Source organism: Malurus melanocephalus, unplaced genomic scaffold (assembly GCF_030028575.1).
Source record: "Malurus melanocephalus ecotype Western Australia unplaced genomic scaffold, MMel_1.1 scaffold_259, whole genome shotgun sequence".
In the NCBI taxonomy this organism is placed as follows: Eukaryota; Metazoa; Chordata; class Aves; order Passeriformes; family Maluridae; genus Malurus; species Malurus melanocephalus.
In genome coordinates this window covers 633,529-649,575 of record NW_026623491.1, presented here as the reverse complement: position 1 = coordinate 649,575, position 16,047 = coordinate 633,529, and the positions used below count along the sequence as shown (strand labels likewise).

The following is a 16,047-nucleotide window of genomic DNA, read 5'->3' as shown; positions in this document are numbered from 1 at the left end:
TGCCAGTATCGATTTTTTTCTTGGAGCGGTGCCTGTCAGGATTGCTCAGTTCCCACCTTAGAATTAGGGTGCRGACATGGCTAAATAGACACACCACACCTGGAAGTATTTTACAGAGGCTTTTTAGGGTGCWAAGAGCCGAAGGTTCTTGCAGCTGGCTGTTCTCAGAGCACTGAGATCTGACAAGTCTTTCAATTCATGCTCACCAGAAAGGCAGCGTGAAAACTCTACCAATGCTTAGTGTCTGTTGTACTATTGGCTGACCTTTCTCTTTTAAGGAAGGGCTAACACAAAAAGCAAATTTTAAACTGCTTCCATAGAGCACCTAGTAAATAAATTTCTAGGATTTTTCTACATTTTCAGGAGCAGGGAACATTCAAGCATGAGAACACCCCRAGCCTGACTGGATGAAACTTTTTCTCTGCTGGAGGAGCATGAGAAGCACATCTCTCTTATAAAGAGAGCCTGGTGTGACTGAACCACATGGTCATTCCCCACCTTCTTGGGGTCAGATTGAAGGTTATCACTTCCCAGTTCCAGGGTTTTGCCAAATGGCTGATAGTCCAGCAGTCACCTAATCTGCATCATCAATAACTGCAGTTGCTCAAATTCTGCTCATGTGCTATCTCAAAATGCAGAACATATATTTGAATAATCTCAAAACTACTTCCTAAGAGGAAGATTTGGGACTCTGGTGGTGGAAGGGATGCTGGGGTGACAGCATGCTAATGACCCTAAGTACAGCATGTACATTGACCAGTTACTATCATAGAGTGATGTATTTACCAGGACAAATATATTGAGTGTCTGCCAGGGCACAAAAGTCAGTTCAGTGCAGCTGACTGGGGCAAGTGCTGTTTTAGTGCATGGCTGTAAGGAAATGTAGCAGCACCCTCKAGGAAGGTCTTCAGATACTCCCACACCTACCTCAGACTCCAAGTAGAGTCACAGCGAAAAGATGTGATGACCTTCTGAGGAGCAACATCCAAGTTTTATCTATGCTTTATCAGAGACAGGAGATGTAAAACATAGACATATGCAAATAAAATAACATTCTCATCTCAGTTGAGAGGTTCAACTACATGATCCCACCACAAATCTGCAACCAGACCTGCTTTCTTAAAATACTCTGTGTAGGTTAAAATACTGTGTCTTCTGCTTCACCAGTCTTCTTTACCTCAGATTATTACTCTTGGAACTTCCAGCTTCCCTTCTCTCTAATGTAGGATATTAAGGGGGTTATCTGTCATGATGTGAGTGGTCGCAGTGTCCCAAGTTGTACCAGCAGGTTAAACATGTTGGAGCAAAACCACCTGCTAAGCGGAGAGTGATGGATGTGCAGTGCCATAGCTTGCTCTTTCTACAGTGGTGGCAGGAAGTCCTGTAYTACAAGGTGCTGCTAAGGTTCTTCTGTGCTGAGTCTGGCTTCTGTGAAGATGTGAGTTCCTCACTAAAGGCACTTTCCAAGATTCTTTGCACCGATTGCCRTACCTTGGCCCTGAAGTTCTGTCCCACAAAAACATAAAGCAGGGGGTTGATGCAGCTGTTGGCATAGGCAAATGCCGTAGAGAGGTGATCCCACAGAATCAGTGACTCCCTCAGTCCTGTTCCAAGACTAGGGACAACCGAGAGAATCCCAACTACATGGTATGGAGCCCAGCAGATGAAGAATGCAGCTACCAAGAACACAATTGTTCGCAGCATCCTCTTGTGTGGCTTGTGAGACTGATTTGCATGTGTTCTGAAAACAATGAGGGTGTAGCAWACTGCCATTACACCAAAGGGGATCACAAAGCCAAAGACAGCCCTAGTGGTGTTCATTACCACGGAGGCAAGGGGTACAAAATAATTACTTTCATTGCTATTTCCCCACAAGTCACTACCATCGTAGGTTAAGGGTAAGTATTCTTCCCATAACTCATTTACAGATGYGTTTACAGATGCATTTACAGAACCATCTATGTAATCATCTATATAATCATCAACTCTGAAGTTGTACCCACACTCTGTTTTGCCATCATAAGTGCTTGTCTCACGGTAGTAGAAGACAGGGCAGCAGAAAATGAAGGCCAGAATCCAAATGCCACTGCATACCAGAGATATAAATTTCACTGTTCGGTGGTTCTGACACCAGACAGGTTTCATCACCAGGAGGCACCGGTCAATGCTGATGGCCACGAGTAGGAAGACGCTAGCAAACATGGTGAAGATTAAGACTGATGGAATGACTTTGCAGAGGAACCAGCCATAGGGCCAGTGTTCATGGAGGGCCAGGTGAACAATGAAAAATGGCAAGGACAAGCAGCACATGAAGTCAGCCACAGCAAGGTTTAGGAACCAGACAGTGTTCACAGACCTTTTCATTTTCAGACCAGCTACCCAGATCACCAACCCATTGCCTGGGATACCTATGATGAAAACGATGCTGAAGATAGCAATGGAGACCATTGATTCTGATGCATAATAAACTGCAGCCTCTTGTGAACTGCTGTTGCTCAGGAGTTGAGGCATTGTGCAGCTATAAAACAGATATCAAATTAGTAACAAGTCACACTCTCCTCCCCAAATTCTTTTCTTAATCTTTACTGAAGCATCCCTGAGTCAGGTGAGAGTCCAGAGCTGCCAGGGTACAAAGGCAYTGGTCTATATGAATTCATGCTTATAAAGGCTTACTAATGTAACCATTGTACACTTTCATCATTCTCATGGTGGCTAAATTATGTAAGCCCCAAAATTCAAATAGGGAGCTCTATACACTTATGTTCTCCTATCTGTATCGTCCCCTTTGATTTCTGTCTGGCTCTTTTTAGTCTCTAAAGTGGACCTCTGTTCACAAGGCTATGCTGTCCCCAGGTGTGTTTCCTGATTGACTTCCTGCTTCAGAAAGTCAAGTCAGTGTTTTTAGTTCCTGTTCCCTTTAAAATGAGAGATTTCTTCTGGCATAACTGGTAAAATACATTTAAGTTAAGACAGCAGTGCCTGTCTACGAAATAACCCTACTTCACTTTYTGGACATTACAAATAGAATACAGAGGATATAACTCAGTTGGCTAAGGGGTATTTTAGGGAAGTGTCAGTGACCATTTCCTTTTTCTTTGCTTGTGGTCTGAGCTGTCTGCTGCTTTTTTGGAAAGCTCATCTTGATGAGAAGAAAGGCAAGACATTAATGGTTTAAGATTCTATGAAAGACAAGAAATTATTGTTTAAGAATTACTGTTTAATTATTAATTATTGTAGGAAAGACAAGAAATTATTTAGTTGCAGAAATAAAAATGAAAATACAGAGTAATAGTAGTGATGTTCTTGAGCCATTTTACATATGAGGTGTCTTAYTGCAAGACAATGAAGTTGACCTACAGCACACTTAAGTGACATTTTAAAACTATTGCAGTAGTAGGGAAAAATGTTGATTGGTCAATTATTCTTGGACTTAGATATTAGTAAATTTAGAAAGAAAACAAGCAAAGCCAAGACAGAACTGAGAAAAATAACCTGGTATTCATCCTTTAGGCATTAATAGAATTGTCTATAGAATTCTTGTTAACTTAAACCCTTACTGAATTGATGAAGGCAGTTGTGTTGCTGAAAGGTCCCTAAAAATGTTGCCGAAATGCAAGGAAACTGCACAGGGAAGAGCTGGACACAATCTGCAGAAGCAACTGAGAAGACAATAGTAAGACAATTGAGCCTCTTTTAACCTCTATTATGTCAGTACTTAAATACCAAACAGAGACTGTTACATGCAGGACTAATATTATTTTTAAAAATATATTAATATAGTCAATCTCTTTCTTGCATAACATACAGTCTGAATGTGGAGTGATGCATAAGTGTTAGAACTGCTTCACTAAGAAAAAAATGAGATAAACGATTGTTAACAAACCAGTGATTTATCAGTTTTGGTAATATCTGCTCAGAGGGTTTTAGGTGAGGATGACCTCCAAGGAAAGTATGAAAGAAGTTACTGGAAGACTTAATTTAAAGCTGGGAGCTTAATTTAAGATTCTCCCAAGTTTGTTCCATTTCCTGTGGTCTTGCTGATACACGTAGAAGCAACTCATAGAGAGACAATAGGAGAACARTGCTGCAAGAGCTGAATCCTGCTGCCTCCCCATACAGCTACAGAAAAATGGTATGAAGAGGACAGGGAAACAAGGAATGCTGCAAAGATAGAAACACAAGTCCTRCTCCAAAGTAAACTGAGGGATGAATCAATAAGAAGATACTGCCCACACTATGTTTTCAAGAGTGCTAAAAGGGATGCAATGTGGTTTGAAAAAGGAAGGGGGAATTGGAGGAGGGAGAGAGGTTTTCAGGAGTGAAAAATAATAAATGGCAAGAAGAGGAAAGCAAAATTCTCCAGCTTATAATACCTACCTGAGTGAAGCAGTTATTTCAATATGTCAGGGAGCATGTACCATCAGTCCTGGCTCTGGAGTGACTGAAAAAACTCTCACATGACATTTTAGGAACTGCATTTTTTTTCTGCATGCGCATGTGTGTGCCAAGTGTGTTCTTTCACCCTGATAAAATGACTCATTTGAATGTCATTTGAAGATTTAGATATCATCTAAATTTGATCATATATAAAATAGTCAAATCACATGATGTTTCTCAAAATTGTCAAAATAAAATAAAACATTAATAGAAAACACAGGAATGATAGGCCCAGACATATATTTTACTAGATCTTCTGTAAGACAACTGAATGACATCTTGACTGTTGGCACAATGCTGACCTTTGCTGGATGTAATTCAGAATTCCAAACCCTGCCATGTTGCTGTCAAATGTCTGATCTGTTATTGTCTTATAGCCACTTCTATGTCTTACCAGGTCAGCACGTTCACCATTTCTTCTTATCAATCCAGATCAGCTTCTGTCCCAGCCTGAGAGAGTTTACTTCATCAAATACAGAACACTGTACTCAGAAAACCATGAGTGGTCATTTTAAAAGGATTTAAATCTGCCTTTTACTTTACAGCATATTTAAAGTCAATTTTTTAGAAAGGAACTTGGCAAAAAGAAGTGGTTAACTGAAATGCCAATCTGCACAAAAAGTGACAAGACAACAAAAATTGAAGACTTCCAGGGCAAGGCATTTCTAATGTTTAACAAGGGGGTTCCCCCTCGACCCTCACAATTTGGGAAATCCAGACTTCTAGCAGAAATGACAAAACCCAGACACACAAGAATCAGCCTCATATTTTGATGTTAGTCTGGAAAATGAACCATGACAGAGCAGAGTTCTGCTCCTGAGCGTGTCTGTGAAAGACACAGATGCTGCCTCCAACAGAAAACCAAAAAAAGTAAGACAGGCCAGGGCTGAGCTGTACCCACAAAGATAGACAGGCTGTCAGCAGCCTGCCAGGAAAATTCCTCTAGCTTCATCTTTTTCTCAGCTGCCATCCTTGCAGTGGGACTCCTCGGGCCCAGACAGAGAGTGCTGATAGGAGATTACTCCTATGGGCTTCTCTTAGCCAGGGGACACACAGCCTGGTCATCACTATGGGATCTGCTGGTCAAGCCCCACTTTGCAGGAAGGTCCTTCATCAGTTCTATCCACGTGATTAAAACTTCTCTAAGCTTTCATGTTAATCTCAAATCACCACATTGTGATGACTCTCCCTGTTTCGTTCACAATAAACAGACTGAGTTAGCTGAGAAAGGCTCTAATTCACAGAATCACAGATTAGCTGAAGTTGGAAGACTGTCTGGAGATTGTCCAGCCCAACCCTACTGCTCAAAGCAGGGTCATCTAGAGGAGATTGACCAGGACTCTGTCCAGTTATGTCTGGGTATCTCCACAGAAAGAGATACCTCAAACCCTTCAGGGTAGCCTGTTCCAATGTTCAACCACCCTCACAATAAAAAAAGTGATTTTTTGAGTTCAAATGGAACCACCTATGTTTCAGTGTGTACTCCAACCTCTTGTCCTGTCACCAGGCTCTACTGAGAAGAGTCTGTCTCATTCTCCATTAACACTCCCACCAGACAGATAAAAAAATCCCCCTAAGCCTTCTCTCTTCTCTCCAGGTTGGATGGGAGCTCTGAGCAACCTGGTCTAGTGGGGAAGATCCCTGCTCATCGCAGGGAGGTTGGACCTAGATGATCTTTGATGTCCCTTCCACTTCAAATCATCCTATAATTCTCTTTTTCAGGCCGAGCAGTTCCAGCCTCTCCTTGCATAATAGCTGTACCAGTCCCTTAATTACCTTAGTGTCTCTCCACAAGTTTCACTCCAGTATGTCCATGTCTCTCTGCTAGTGGGGASCCCAGAACTGGACCCAGCACTCTAGATTTGCCCTCACCAATGCTGAAGAGAGGGGCAGGATCACCTCCCTTGAACTGCAGGCAACACTCCTCYTAAGCCAGCCCTGGCAGCTATCAGCATTCTTTTCTACCAGGGGCACATTGCTGGCTTATGTTCAACTTTTTGTCCACCAGGACCACAGTATCATCATTTTCTGTAAAGCTGCTTTCCAAGTGCTCAGCCCCCAGCATCTGTTGGTGCATGGGGTTGTTCCTCACTAGGACTCTTCTTCAACTTTATGGTGTTCTTGCCTGCCCAGCTCTCCAGGATGTCCAGGTTCCTSTAAACGGTAGCACAGACATCTGGTGCATCAGCCACACTCCTACTAGCTCTGTATCATCTGCAAACTTGTTGAGGGTGCATGTTAATTCATCATCCAGGTCATACACAAAGAATTAGTATTGGAACCAGGTGCAGCCAGACACCACTAATGACTGGTCTCCAGATGGATTTAGTTCTTCTGACCGCCACACTCTGAGCCCAGCAATTCAGCCACTACTCCATCCACCTTACTGTCCACTTATCTAGCCTATATTCCATTAGCTTGTTTATGAGGATGTTGATACTCTAGTTTACCTTGACATCTAGGCTCAGCTGGCCAGCACAAGTTGGCTAAAGCCATAGTGCAAGTTGCCATGTGTATTGCCATTCTATGTTTGTTAGTACTGGTGAGTAGTCTGTCAGCTACTAACCATTTACATCCATTTGCAATTCTAAAAACATGATCAGTGGATTTACAAAAGCCTTCTCCCTGCAAGAGCAAGCAGGTTGTCTCCAAAACACTTTGGCAAGAACTGAGAATCCACATGTATTTCATATTTCTTCTGCAGTTATCAAAAGCTTTGCAACCTCTCTTCAATCTTCCATTTGTTTCTCTCCAGAGGAATGTCTAGCTAGCTATGATCTTTTTCCTTGGTTTTTGTTCAYTGAAGATTTGTGTGTGGGAAGAATATGGATCCTCCATTGCTTTCATAGTCTGATTTTAAATATGTTCTACTTCAAGATTTACAGGTCACCGCTGGATCCTTTGGAAAAAAAAAGAATTAAAAAAAAAAAAAAGAAAAAATTTAAACTTCAGCTGTTATTGGCAGTGCTTTGTATTTTTTTGGTCCAGAGATGCTTGTTTGAACCAGCAGAAGAATGTTACATTCTCTGCTGGTTAAGCTCAATGGAATTGAAAAGGAGATGTATTCCTGGCGTACTGGCGCTGCTTGTGAGTCCTTCCTCACATGTCTTATAATAGTTGGCCCTTTGCCACCCCCTCATCCGAGATCCTCTCCTTCTAGAGGGACTGTAGGAGGACTGTGACACGCTGAATGACAGCACTGTAAAGAGGTAGGTGAAATTTAACACTGCTAATTGTGAATCATTAAACTTGGAAAAGCAACCGCAACTGTGCACGTGGAAGGGTGTACTCCCGGTAAGTAATTGGTGCTCAATGAAAAACCATAGCAGTCACTGCAGGAAGTTCTAATGAAAAATTATGTCAACAAGCAACTCTATCCAAAAGGTAAACATAAGTTGCTTCTTGAATTCTGAATGCTGTACTGGTCCTCTACTGGAACTCCATCTGAAAAAGTTACAGAACAAGAAAAAACATAGAGGATGACTAGACAGCCATGGCTAGGAATGTCTCTGTCTGTGTTATCTAATGCTATTCCCTATTGAGAAAAAAAACAAAAACAAAACCAAAAAACGTAATTCCCCAAAGTTAGTGATATTTCACTGATTTTTTTTTTTTGTGTTAACACCTCCAGGGATGGTGATTCCACCAACCCCCTAAGCAGCCAGTTCCAGTGCTTGACATGGCATGTTCAGACACGGCTCTGTGTAATTTTGTRACTTTTGAAATGCCTTTTCTTCCACTTTTCAGGGTAAACATTTGGTGCTTTTGGAGACTTAGTCACTGGATGCTGCACAGCAGTCAACTTTAACACCAGTCTCCACTGAGACGCTACCATTAAAAGAATGGTTTAAATGCTGCGAMCTTTATCATTATTGATAAATAAACTAGTATCTACATCCTTACTTTGTCCACATTTTGGGGGAAGACCCACTCCTGMAACCAAGTATTGCAGAGCTGGCATTCCATCACTTCCAGCAGCAAAACCTGTCGTGCTTTGTGCCGCATTTCCTTTTTGGTTTCCTCTTTTACCAAAAGCCACCTGACCCCAGCACCACAGACAGAACATTGTCACTTAAACACCCAGGTTTGCCCCAGGGCAGCAGGGGAGCAGCCCCCGGGGAATGCAGACGAGCAGGTCAACACCAGACGGCGTCACACACAGCCCCGCTCCTGCCGCCATCCCGCCCGGCCCCGGGACGGCGCCCCAAACAAACATGGCCGCCTCAGCCCCGCCGCGGCACCTGCCAGACCCCAACATGGCGCCGGCCCCGCTGCTGTGTCAGAGGCGGCTCCAAGATGGCGCCCTCCAGCCCCCGCTCCCCGCTGCCAGGATCCAAGATGGCTCCCTCCGCTTCTCCGACGTGGCCCGTGTCCCGCCCGGCCGCGCCGGCGCCCGCAGGCGGTGTCTGCCCTCATCAAAGATGGCGGTGGGCAGCGCCGCTGGTCACTAGGCTCCCGCTACTCGCTCCTCGCCGGGCTTCGCGGCAGACATGGCGGCGGCCGAGCTGGAGTAYGAGTCCGTTCTCTGCGTGAAGCCCGATGTCAACGTCTACCGCATCCCGCCGCGCACCTCCAACCGCGGGTACAGGTGAGGGAGCGTGCGGCGCCCGGCCTGGGCCAGCCCCTGCCCGCAGGGCCGGCAGAGCGGGTAGTACAGCCGGGGGCTGGGCTGGGCTGTGCCGTGCCCGGGCCTCGCCCCTTGGGAAAGCCGTGTCCTGTGGCCGCGGACAGGTCTGGGCCATGCCCTCACTCCCCGCCAGCCGAGCTCTGGGGGAGCCGCCGGCTGCGGTTCCCCTTGTGGACAGGTGGTCAGCGCCTGAAAGGAGAGGAGCCTCCGCTCCGTGCTGGGGAGGAGCAGGGGCTGCCCTGTTAATCAGGGGCAGGAGGCGAGGGCTCTGCTCCAGGCACAGCTGACGTCCGCTCCCGGTTTGMTGAGTTCCCTGGGATGTGACGCTGATGTGGARTAACGGCACGCTGGGTTTGGCCTGGTGGCCCTGGCCGTGGCGGGGAGGAAGGCAGCAGGAATTCGGGGTGATTTTTAAGAAGAGGCTGCAGGACCAGAGTTTAGAAATTCCTTCTCTGATCAGCCAGAAGCAGCAGAGTGTGACTTTATAAGCTGTGCCCACGGGCCTGCTGGAGAAGATAGTTAGTGCACTCGCTGAACCTGACAGACTGTAGGTGGATGTTGTGCCTGGCCAGGGATGTTTGTTCCCAGTCATAAAGTCCTGTAGGTTTTACAGCACCAAGCCTGCCAGAGTTCAAGAAGTGTTTGGACAATGCTCTCAGGCACCTGATGTCATTCTTGGGGTGTCCTGTGCAGGGCCAGGAATTGGACTCAGTGATCCTTCTTGGTCCCTTTCAACTCAGAATATTCTGTGATTCTGTAGGTTGGGGTTTTTCTTCTCTTTCCTTTTTTTTTTTTCTTTTTTTTTTTCCCTTCACAAGAGTCTGTGGCAAAGAGTATGATGGACCAGTCAAAATGTCACTGTGTGTGTTTTACCTGGTATCAGTTAGCTGCCTCTCAGTTCAGAAGTGCTCAGTATTATTTTACAAAAATGGATAGAATAATGGAGTGTTTCAGCATGTTACTAATTAATTTTTGGGTCTTCACAAATCACTTATTAGCTGCTTGTGGATCTCCTGTTCAAACAAATTTCTGRGCTTCTGTCTCCCCTCTTTTGAAAGCTTATGAAGGTGAGGAGTTGATGTTCTCTGCATTATGTCTTTTTCCCTTTATCCGGAGGTGCCAGTCAGTTGTGTGTCACTTGATAGTAACAAGTGAGGAGCTGATAGTAACCTGTGAGGAGCTGAGACCCCATGTCTTGTTTGGGGAGGGAAGTGGAATGAGGCAGCTGCAGGTGTTGGGGTTTGGGAGCAGTGACTTCTGCTGAGGTGGCTGGGCAGAATTGGAGAGGTTGATTATGGTCAGTGATCAGCTGCTCTTCTTTTCAGGGCATCTGACTGGAAACTGGACAATCCAGACTGGACAGGGCGGCTCCGTGTCACCTCCAAAGGCAAAACTGCTTACATAAAACTGGAGGATAAGGTTTCAGGTAAGGGAAAGGCTGTGCCTTGGCAAGGCTGTGACTGTGATTGCTGCCCATGAGCCTGTGTTCCTAAGCCTGCCCAGAGCATGGCAGCCCTGGCCACGCKTTAGCTGGGAGTCGCTCTTCTTAACACCTGCTTCTCTGTCTGCAGGAGAACTTTTTGCCCAGGCTCCTATAGATCAGTACCCTGGCATTGCGGTGGAGACTGTGGCAGATTCCAGCCGCTACTTTGTCATTCGAATTCAGGATGGGACTGGTGAGTTGGGGGCCAGTGTATGTGCCGGTGCTAGGGATGGAGGAGCCTGGGAGCCTGGTGGAGCTGGGAGTGTACCAGGAGGATGGAAATGGTGTTGGGAGTGCTGAAARGGCCAGGTAGTGTTCCATGGAGGGGTCTGAGGGCAGGGGAAACAGAGGAGGTTACATTGCACAGAGTTGGGGGCTGGATTGGGAAAGAACATTTGGTTTCTGAGCATGCCCTGTGGGAAGAAGGTCCTGAAAGCTGGGGACAATGAACTGCCATGAATTGCTGGTGTCCAGCTGCAGGTGTGTCACAGAGGTAGCACAGAGTGGTTTAGAACAAGCAGAAGGATTTGTGGCCCATTTGCAGGGCACTTCCTGTGACTCCTTTTGTCTCCTTGCTAGGACGAAGTGCTTTTATAGGCATTGGCTTCACGGATCGTGGTGATGCCTTTGACTTCAACGTCTCTTTGCAGGATCACTTCAAGTGAGTTTTGCTTTTCTAGAATGCTGTTTTTCCACTGGCCTATGGAGCATGGTGGGTGGTTGTGCATGTTCATTTAGGATGGGCTTCCTTGGAGTGGCTCTGAAGCCCCACTCTGACAGAGGACTCCTGAGTGTGCTGTCAGCTGTCCTGCAAGCTGACAGCCCTGCAGGGTCAAGTCTGTAAGTCTTAAGCTTAGGTCCTGTGATGCTSCAGGTGCAGTGTTCAACAGCTTCAGGGGTTTGTGGGAGTCCCAGCTTTGTACTTTGCTACACCAGGAGTAGGGACGTAGCTGGTTTGGCAAGGCAAGGTAGTTTGGTGGGATGGAGAGAGAAAACACACATTTTTTTCTGAAACATTGTTCCTTTTTGCCACAGGGTCTCATATTTTCCTCTCTTTTTAGGTGGGTGAAGCAGGAGACTGAAATCTCCAAGGAGTCCCAGGAAGCTGACACACGTCCCAAGTTAGACTTAGGGTTTAAAGAAGGGCAGACCATCAAACTGAACATTGGGGTAAGCGGACCAGTTTACCCTGCTTCTTTCTCTGGTTATGTCAATGGAGACTCTTCTCTACACATCTTTTTTTTTCTTTTTTTTTTTTTTTATACAGAACATGACATCAAAGAAAGGAGGAGCAGCCAAGCCCCGTGTGTCTGGATCAGGGGGCCTAAGCCTGCTGCCACCCCCGCCAGGAGGCAAAATTGCAGTCCCTCCTATACCTCCCCCGTCTTCCACAGCCATTGCCAACCACGTCACACCACCACCTGTGCAGAAATCCAGTAATGCRAGCAGTGCAGGTAAACCTTAGCACAGAGCCAGCAGTCTGTCAGACACKGGCAGGGACTGCTTCAGCAAATCCATGTTCTACCTGGTGCCAGCAGTGCCCTCTGAGACATGGTGTGTCCCAAGGGTTTTGCTCTCTTCGSCAGCTCTGGTGTCCCCTGTGCAAGGAAGATGTGGACCTGTTATACTGGGTCCAGAAGAGGGCCATAGAAATGGTCCTGTGAACAAAGGCTGAGAGGGTTAGAGCTGTTTAGCCTGGAGAGGACAAGGTTCTGAGAAGACCTTTCAGTGTATAAAGGGAGCATGTTAAAAAGGTGGAGAAAGACTTTTTTTTCCAGGGCCTGTAGTGACAGGGCAAGGGGTAAAGTCTAAAATGGAAAGAGGGCAGATTTAGGTTGGCTATAAAGAAGAAATACCATGAGGGTGGTGAAACYCTGGAACYGGTTGCCCAGAGAAGCAGTGGATACCCCTTCACTGGSAGTGTTCAAGACCAGATTGTATGGGGCTTTGAGCAACCTGATTTAGTAAAAGATGTCCCTTATGGCATGGCAATGGGGCTAGGTGATCTTGAAGGACCCTTCCAACTTAAATTATCCTGTGATTCTGTAACAAAGAGGTTGTTGCAGTGTTCTGGATGCTGTGCTAAGAATGTAACCGTGCAGAGGTGTTTGGGGAGCTGATGGTACCCTTGTGAAGGYAGAGACTTCAGCAGTGCTGTCCACAGGTTTGAGTGAGACGAAAACACGAGCAGAGTAAGCTCATGTGTTCCCAGTGCATGGTTTGTGCTGTTAAGGTGGTGCCTGTTCGGCAMCTGTTACGCTGCTGAGCTTGGGTTGAGTCTGAGCCTTGTGTCTACTGGGACAGGTAATAAGTGACAATTCTCTCAGGTGGTGTGCTAAGTGGAAACTGAATAGTTCTTGAAGCCAATTTACCTTGCAGTGTCAGCTGGAGGCTCTGTGCACATTCAGCAGGAGATGCTGTTATAACAAACCCCTCAAAAAGTCTTAACTTCTGGAGGGAAAGCTGAAGTCCCTTCAMAGATTTTCTGCCCCTGCATCCAGAAGTTTGTTTAAGGTGGCAATTTAAATACCTGTGAGGTTTTCTTGATTAGCCTGATGTATTTTTTTCCTCTCTTGTGCCTTAGATATTCTATTAGACTTAGATGCTCCTGCAGCTGCATCCAAGGCACCAGTATCATCTACCACAGACCTCTGGGGAGACTTCAGCACTGCATCCAGGTAAACTGTGATAAATGGAGCACAAGAAGGGTAGTGTCCTGATGGATGTGGGAAGAACCCTAAGTTSAGAAGTCTTACTGGATCTCATTCGATTCTCCTTTTTTTATTTCAGTGCTGTTCCCAATCAGGCTCCTCAGCAGTCCAACTGGGTCCAGTTCTGAATGATCAAAGCAATGGAATGGGACAAACTGATGACCTAGAGGCACCAAATGGGATCAGAGSGGGCACAAACCTCTCTAGTCTTCAATCAAATTGGGACAATCCTTCATTTTTAAATCAGAACCTTCACTTAAACTTACTATTTTTGATCCCACTGAACCTCAAGAGAACATACTGACTCCTCCCAAGATGGCCAAGGAGGAGAGAGGTTGCATTATATCCTCCATCCACTTGGCCATTACATGGTACATCCTAGCTCTTTTTCCCTGTCTTTCCATACAGGGAAAGCAAGAATCTTGAAGAAAGTGGGTACAGGAGGAGGCTGGGTAGGTGCCTCTGGGTTCCTTGTCCTTTAAATTTTCTCTGGCTAGGCTGTCGCTTTTTGTGGCTGCTTTCAGTAGTGACTGCAGTCCCTGCAGCTTGCGGTGCTGAGGACAGCTGCATTTGGCTACACCTGCTAAATGAAATCTCTAATGAGATAGGTCTTGGCTCAACACAAAACCCTCTTGGATTAATGACACTCGTGGTGAGGATGACCCTCCCCACGCATGCACTACTCTTCCTGTCTTTGGTGCAATTCTTGGTAGTGCTGGATGTCCTCATGCTCCTGTGGGAGGAGTCATGCAAGTCCTTCAGTAGATTACTGTCACTGCGCTGTAGTTCCAGGCGGGCGCCCTATCTCCAGGCTCCTGATTTGGCTTGCAGGTTCACTGGAGGAACTTCTTTCATTTTAACTCCTTTCTCCCTGTGCGAAGGCCTCGCTGTCACTGAGCTGTTTTAACTGGAAATAGCTTTAAGGAAAAAAAAAAAGAAGCCTGTTTTTACAATTTGGTAGCTACTTGCACTAGATGACAACCAGGTGATTCCCACCACTCAGCATTTCATGTTCCTGCATCACTATCCTGAGCCCCGGCCTTGTGTTGTGACTTGGCACTGTATTACAAGTATTGCATATCCCTGCCACAGTAAGAATTATGGTGGGACAATGGATTATTTTCTGGTGAAGGGACAGKCTCCTTCCCTTTTTCAACTCACGCAATTGAGCAAGAGATGTATAGTAGGCTCAATCCTGAGAACTGTGGGAGCAAAGTTCTYCCACCTGTGTTCCTTATGATGTCTTTTCTTCTGAGTCCATCTTTTAGGGATGTTAGCTGGTTATTCGAACTTGGATTTTTTKTTATTGTTAATATGTCCAAGGTCCCTCTATTTCCTTTGTGGTTAAGGGAGTTAGAAAGAGATAAAAGGCCTTGACTCTCTACTTTTTTYTTTGGGGGAGTTTCCTGAGGCCCTTCAGTGTGGACACTACATCTTCAATAGTTGTGGATGTGACCTGGGGTGTAAGTCTGTTGATTACTCTGGGCAAAGCACACAGGGCAGTCTGGAGACTTCACAATGCTGAATGGCTTCCCTTCATGCTGGTTCAGAAGCCAAAATACTTTCTGGGAAGGTGGTCAGAGTGACTCTTGGACATCTGTACCCAGTTACTGGAACACTAGGGTTTTGGTGCTTTGCTGGAAGGCTTCTTCCTATTTTGAACACTCAACGCCACAACACTTTTGTGTCTCAAGCATACCTTTGCAAGGAAATTTTTACCTTTTGGGCAAAAATTTCTGGCGAGGCTTTTAAAAAGTAGTTAGACACATGCACCTTGTACTGGCAAAGGTCTCTTGTCATTTTTGTCTTGCTACACTGAGGGCATTTTGGAGACAGTTYCACTTAGACCATCCCTTTGGGGAGCAACATTCTTGAAATAGCTCTAAAGCTGCTGCAGTTCCACTTGTGGAAGTGGGGACCAGACTGCTCTTGGATGTATTTTAAGTAGTCATTTAACCCTGATTCCCTGGCTCTCTTGGTGTTTCCCTTGCCAGCCCTCCCTTGCCTATGTAGTCACTCCTGCAGTCTCACTGTACTTCGGCTCCCTGCCTCCTRAACTTGTGGATGACTGTAGTCTGCAAGTGACATCACAGACTTTGCTGGGTTGGCATTTTGTTTTCTTTGTCTTTTTGTTTGCTCACATCCTTGTGAKGTCCTGTCATTTCAACTATGTATCAATTCCCCAACCAAGCAAGTCCATGGCACCAATTAACAACTAACTAGGAGCCTCTTCTGTATTGTCTTAGTTAGTATTCTGGAGATAATATATTATGTATTTGAAAAGCTGAAGAAGCAAAAATTAAAGATATATGTATATAAAGCATAAGATGTACTGGTGCAAATGGTAATTAAACAAGTAATACTGGGGCAAAGAATGTAATGAGTCTTCTAAGTTGTCAAATTGTTTTTGCTTTGGAAGCCTCTAGATTGAAGGTCTTCATGTCTCCAACAAGATCCTCACAGCCTACTTATCCTGCATATATCTGTRGCCTGCAGACTGGACAAGAGCAACTTCAGGAGTGATGGGTTCAGGCTCTGTCTGGGCAGAGAGGTAGGAGTGTGGAAGAAGGATGGAAGAATGACACGGCTGTTCCAAGTGGGGTAAAAAACCCACACAACAACAAACAACATGGAAACAGACCTGACTATAGTTTCATGTGATGCTTGATAAGAGTGGATAAAACTAGCAAGTGACAAAACTTGGTTGCCCTGACATTCAGTGTTTCTAACATTGGAGGTTTCTACAGCCTGCAGGTATTTTTAGAAATGATTCTTGCCATGCTGATAGA

General features: G+C 45.5%; 2 protein-coding genes across 2 annotated transcripts; one reads left to right on the top strand and one right to left on the bottom strand.

Moving 5' to 3' along the window:
• Positions 1-907: 907 nt before the first annotated feature.
• Positions 908-4,593, bottom strand: C3AR1 (complement C3a receptor 1). Its single transcript, XM_057375838.1, is given in 2 exon segments — positions 908-2,518; positions 4,378-4,593. A coding segment is annotated over 1 exon segment (1,272 nt). The 5' UTR covers positions 2,512-2,518; positions 4,378-4,593; the 3' UTR covers positions 908-1,239.
• A 4,231-nt stretch (positions 4,594-8,824) lies between these two features.
• NECAP1 (NECAP endocytosis associated 1) lies at positions 8,825-14,118 on the top strand. Its single transcript, XM_057375809.1, has 8 exons — positions 8,825-9,025; positions 10,390-10,490; positions 10,636-10,740; positions 11,127-11,208; positions 11,609-11,717; positions 11,815-12,001; positions 13,132-13,225; positions 13,338-14,118. Exons 1-8 carry the CDS (start codon positions 8,928-8,930, stop codon positions 13,384-13,386), a joined length of 825 nt encoding a protein of 274 aa, XP_057231792.1. The 5' UTR covers positions 8,825-8,927; the 3' UTR covers positions 13,387-14,118.
• The last annotated feature ends 1,929 nt before the right edge of the window (positions 14,119-16,047 follow it).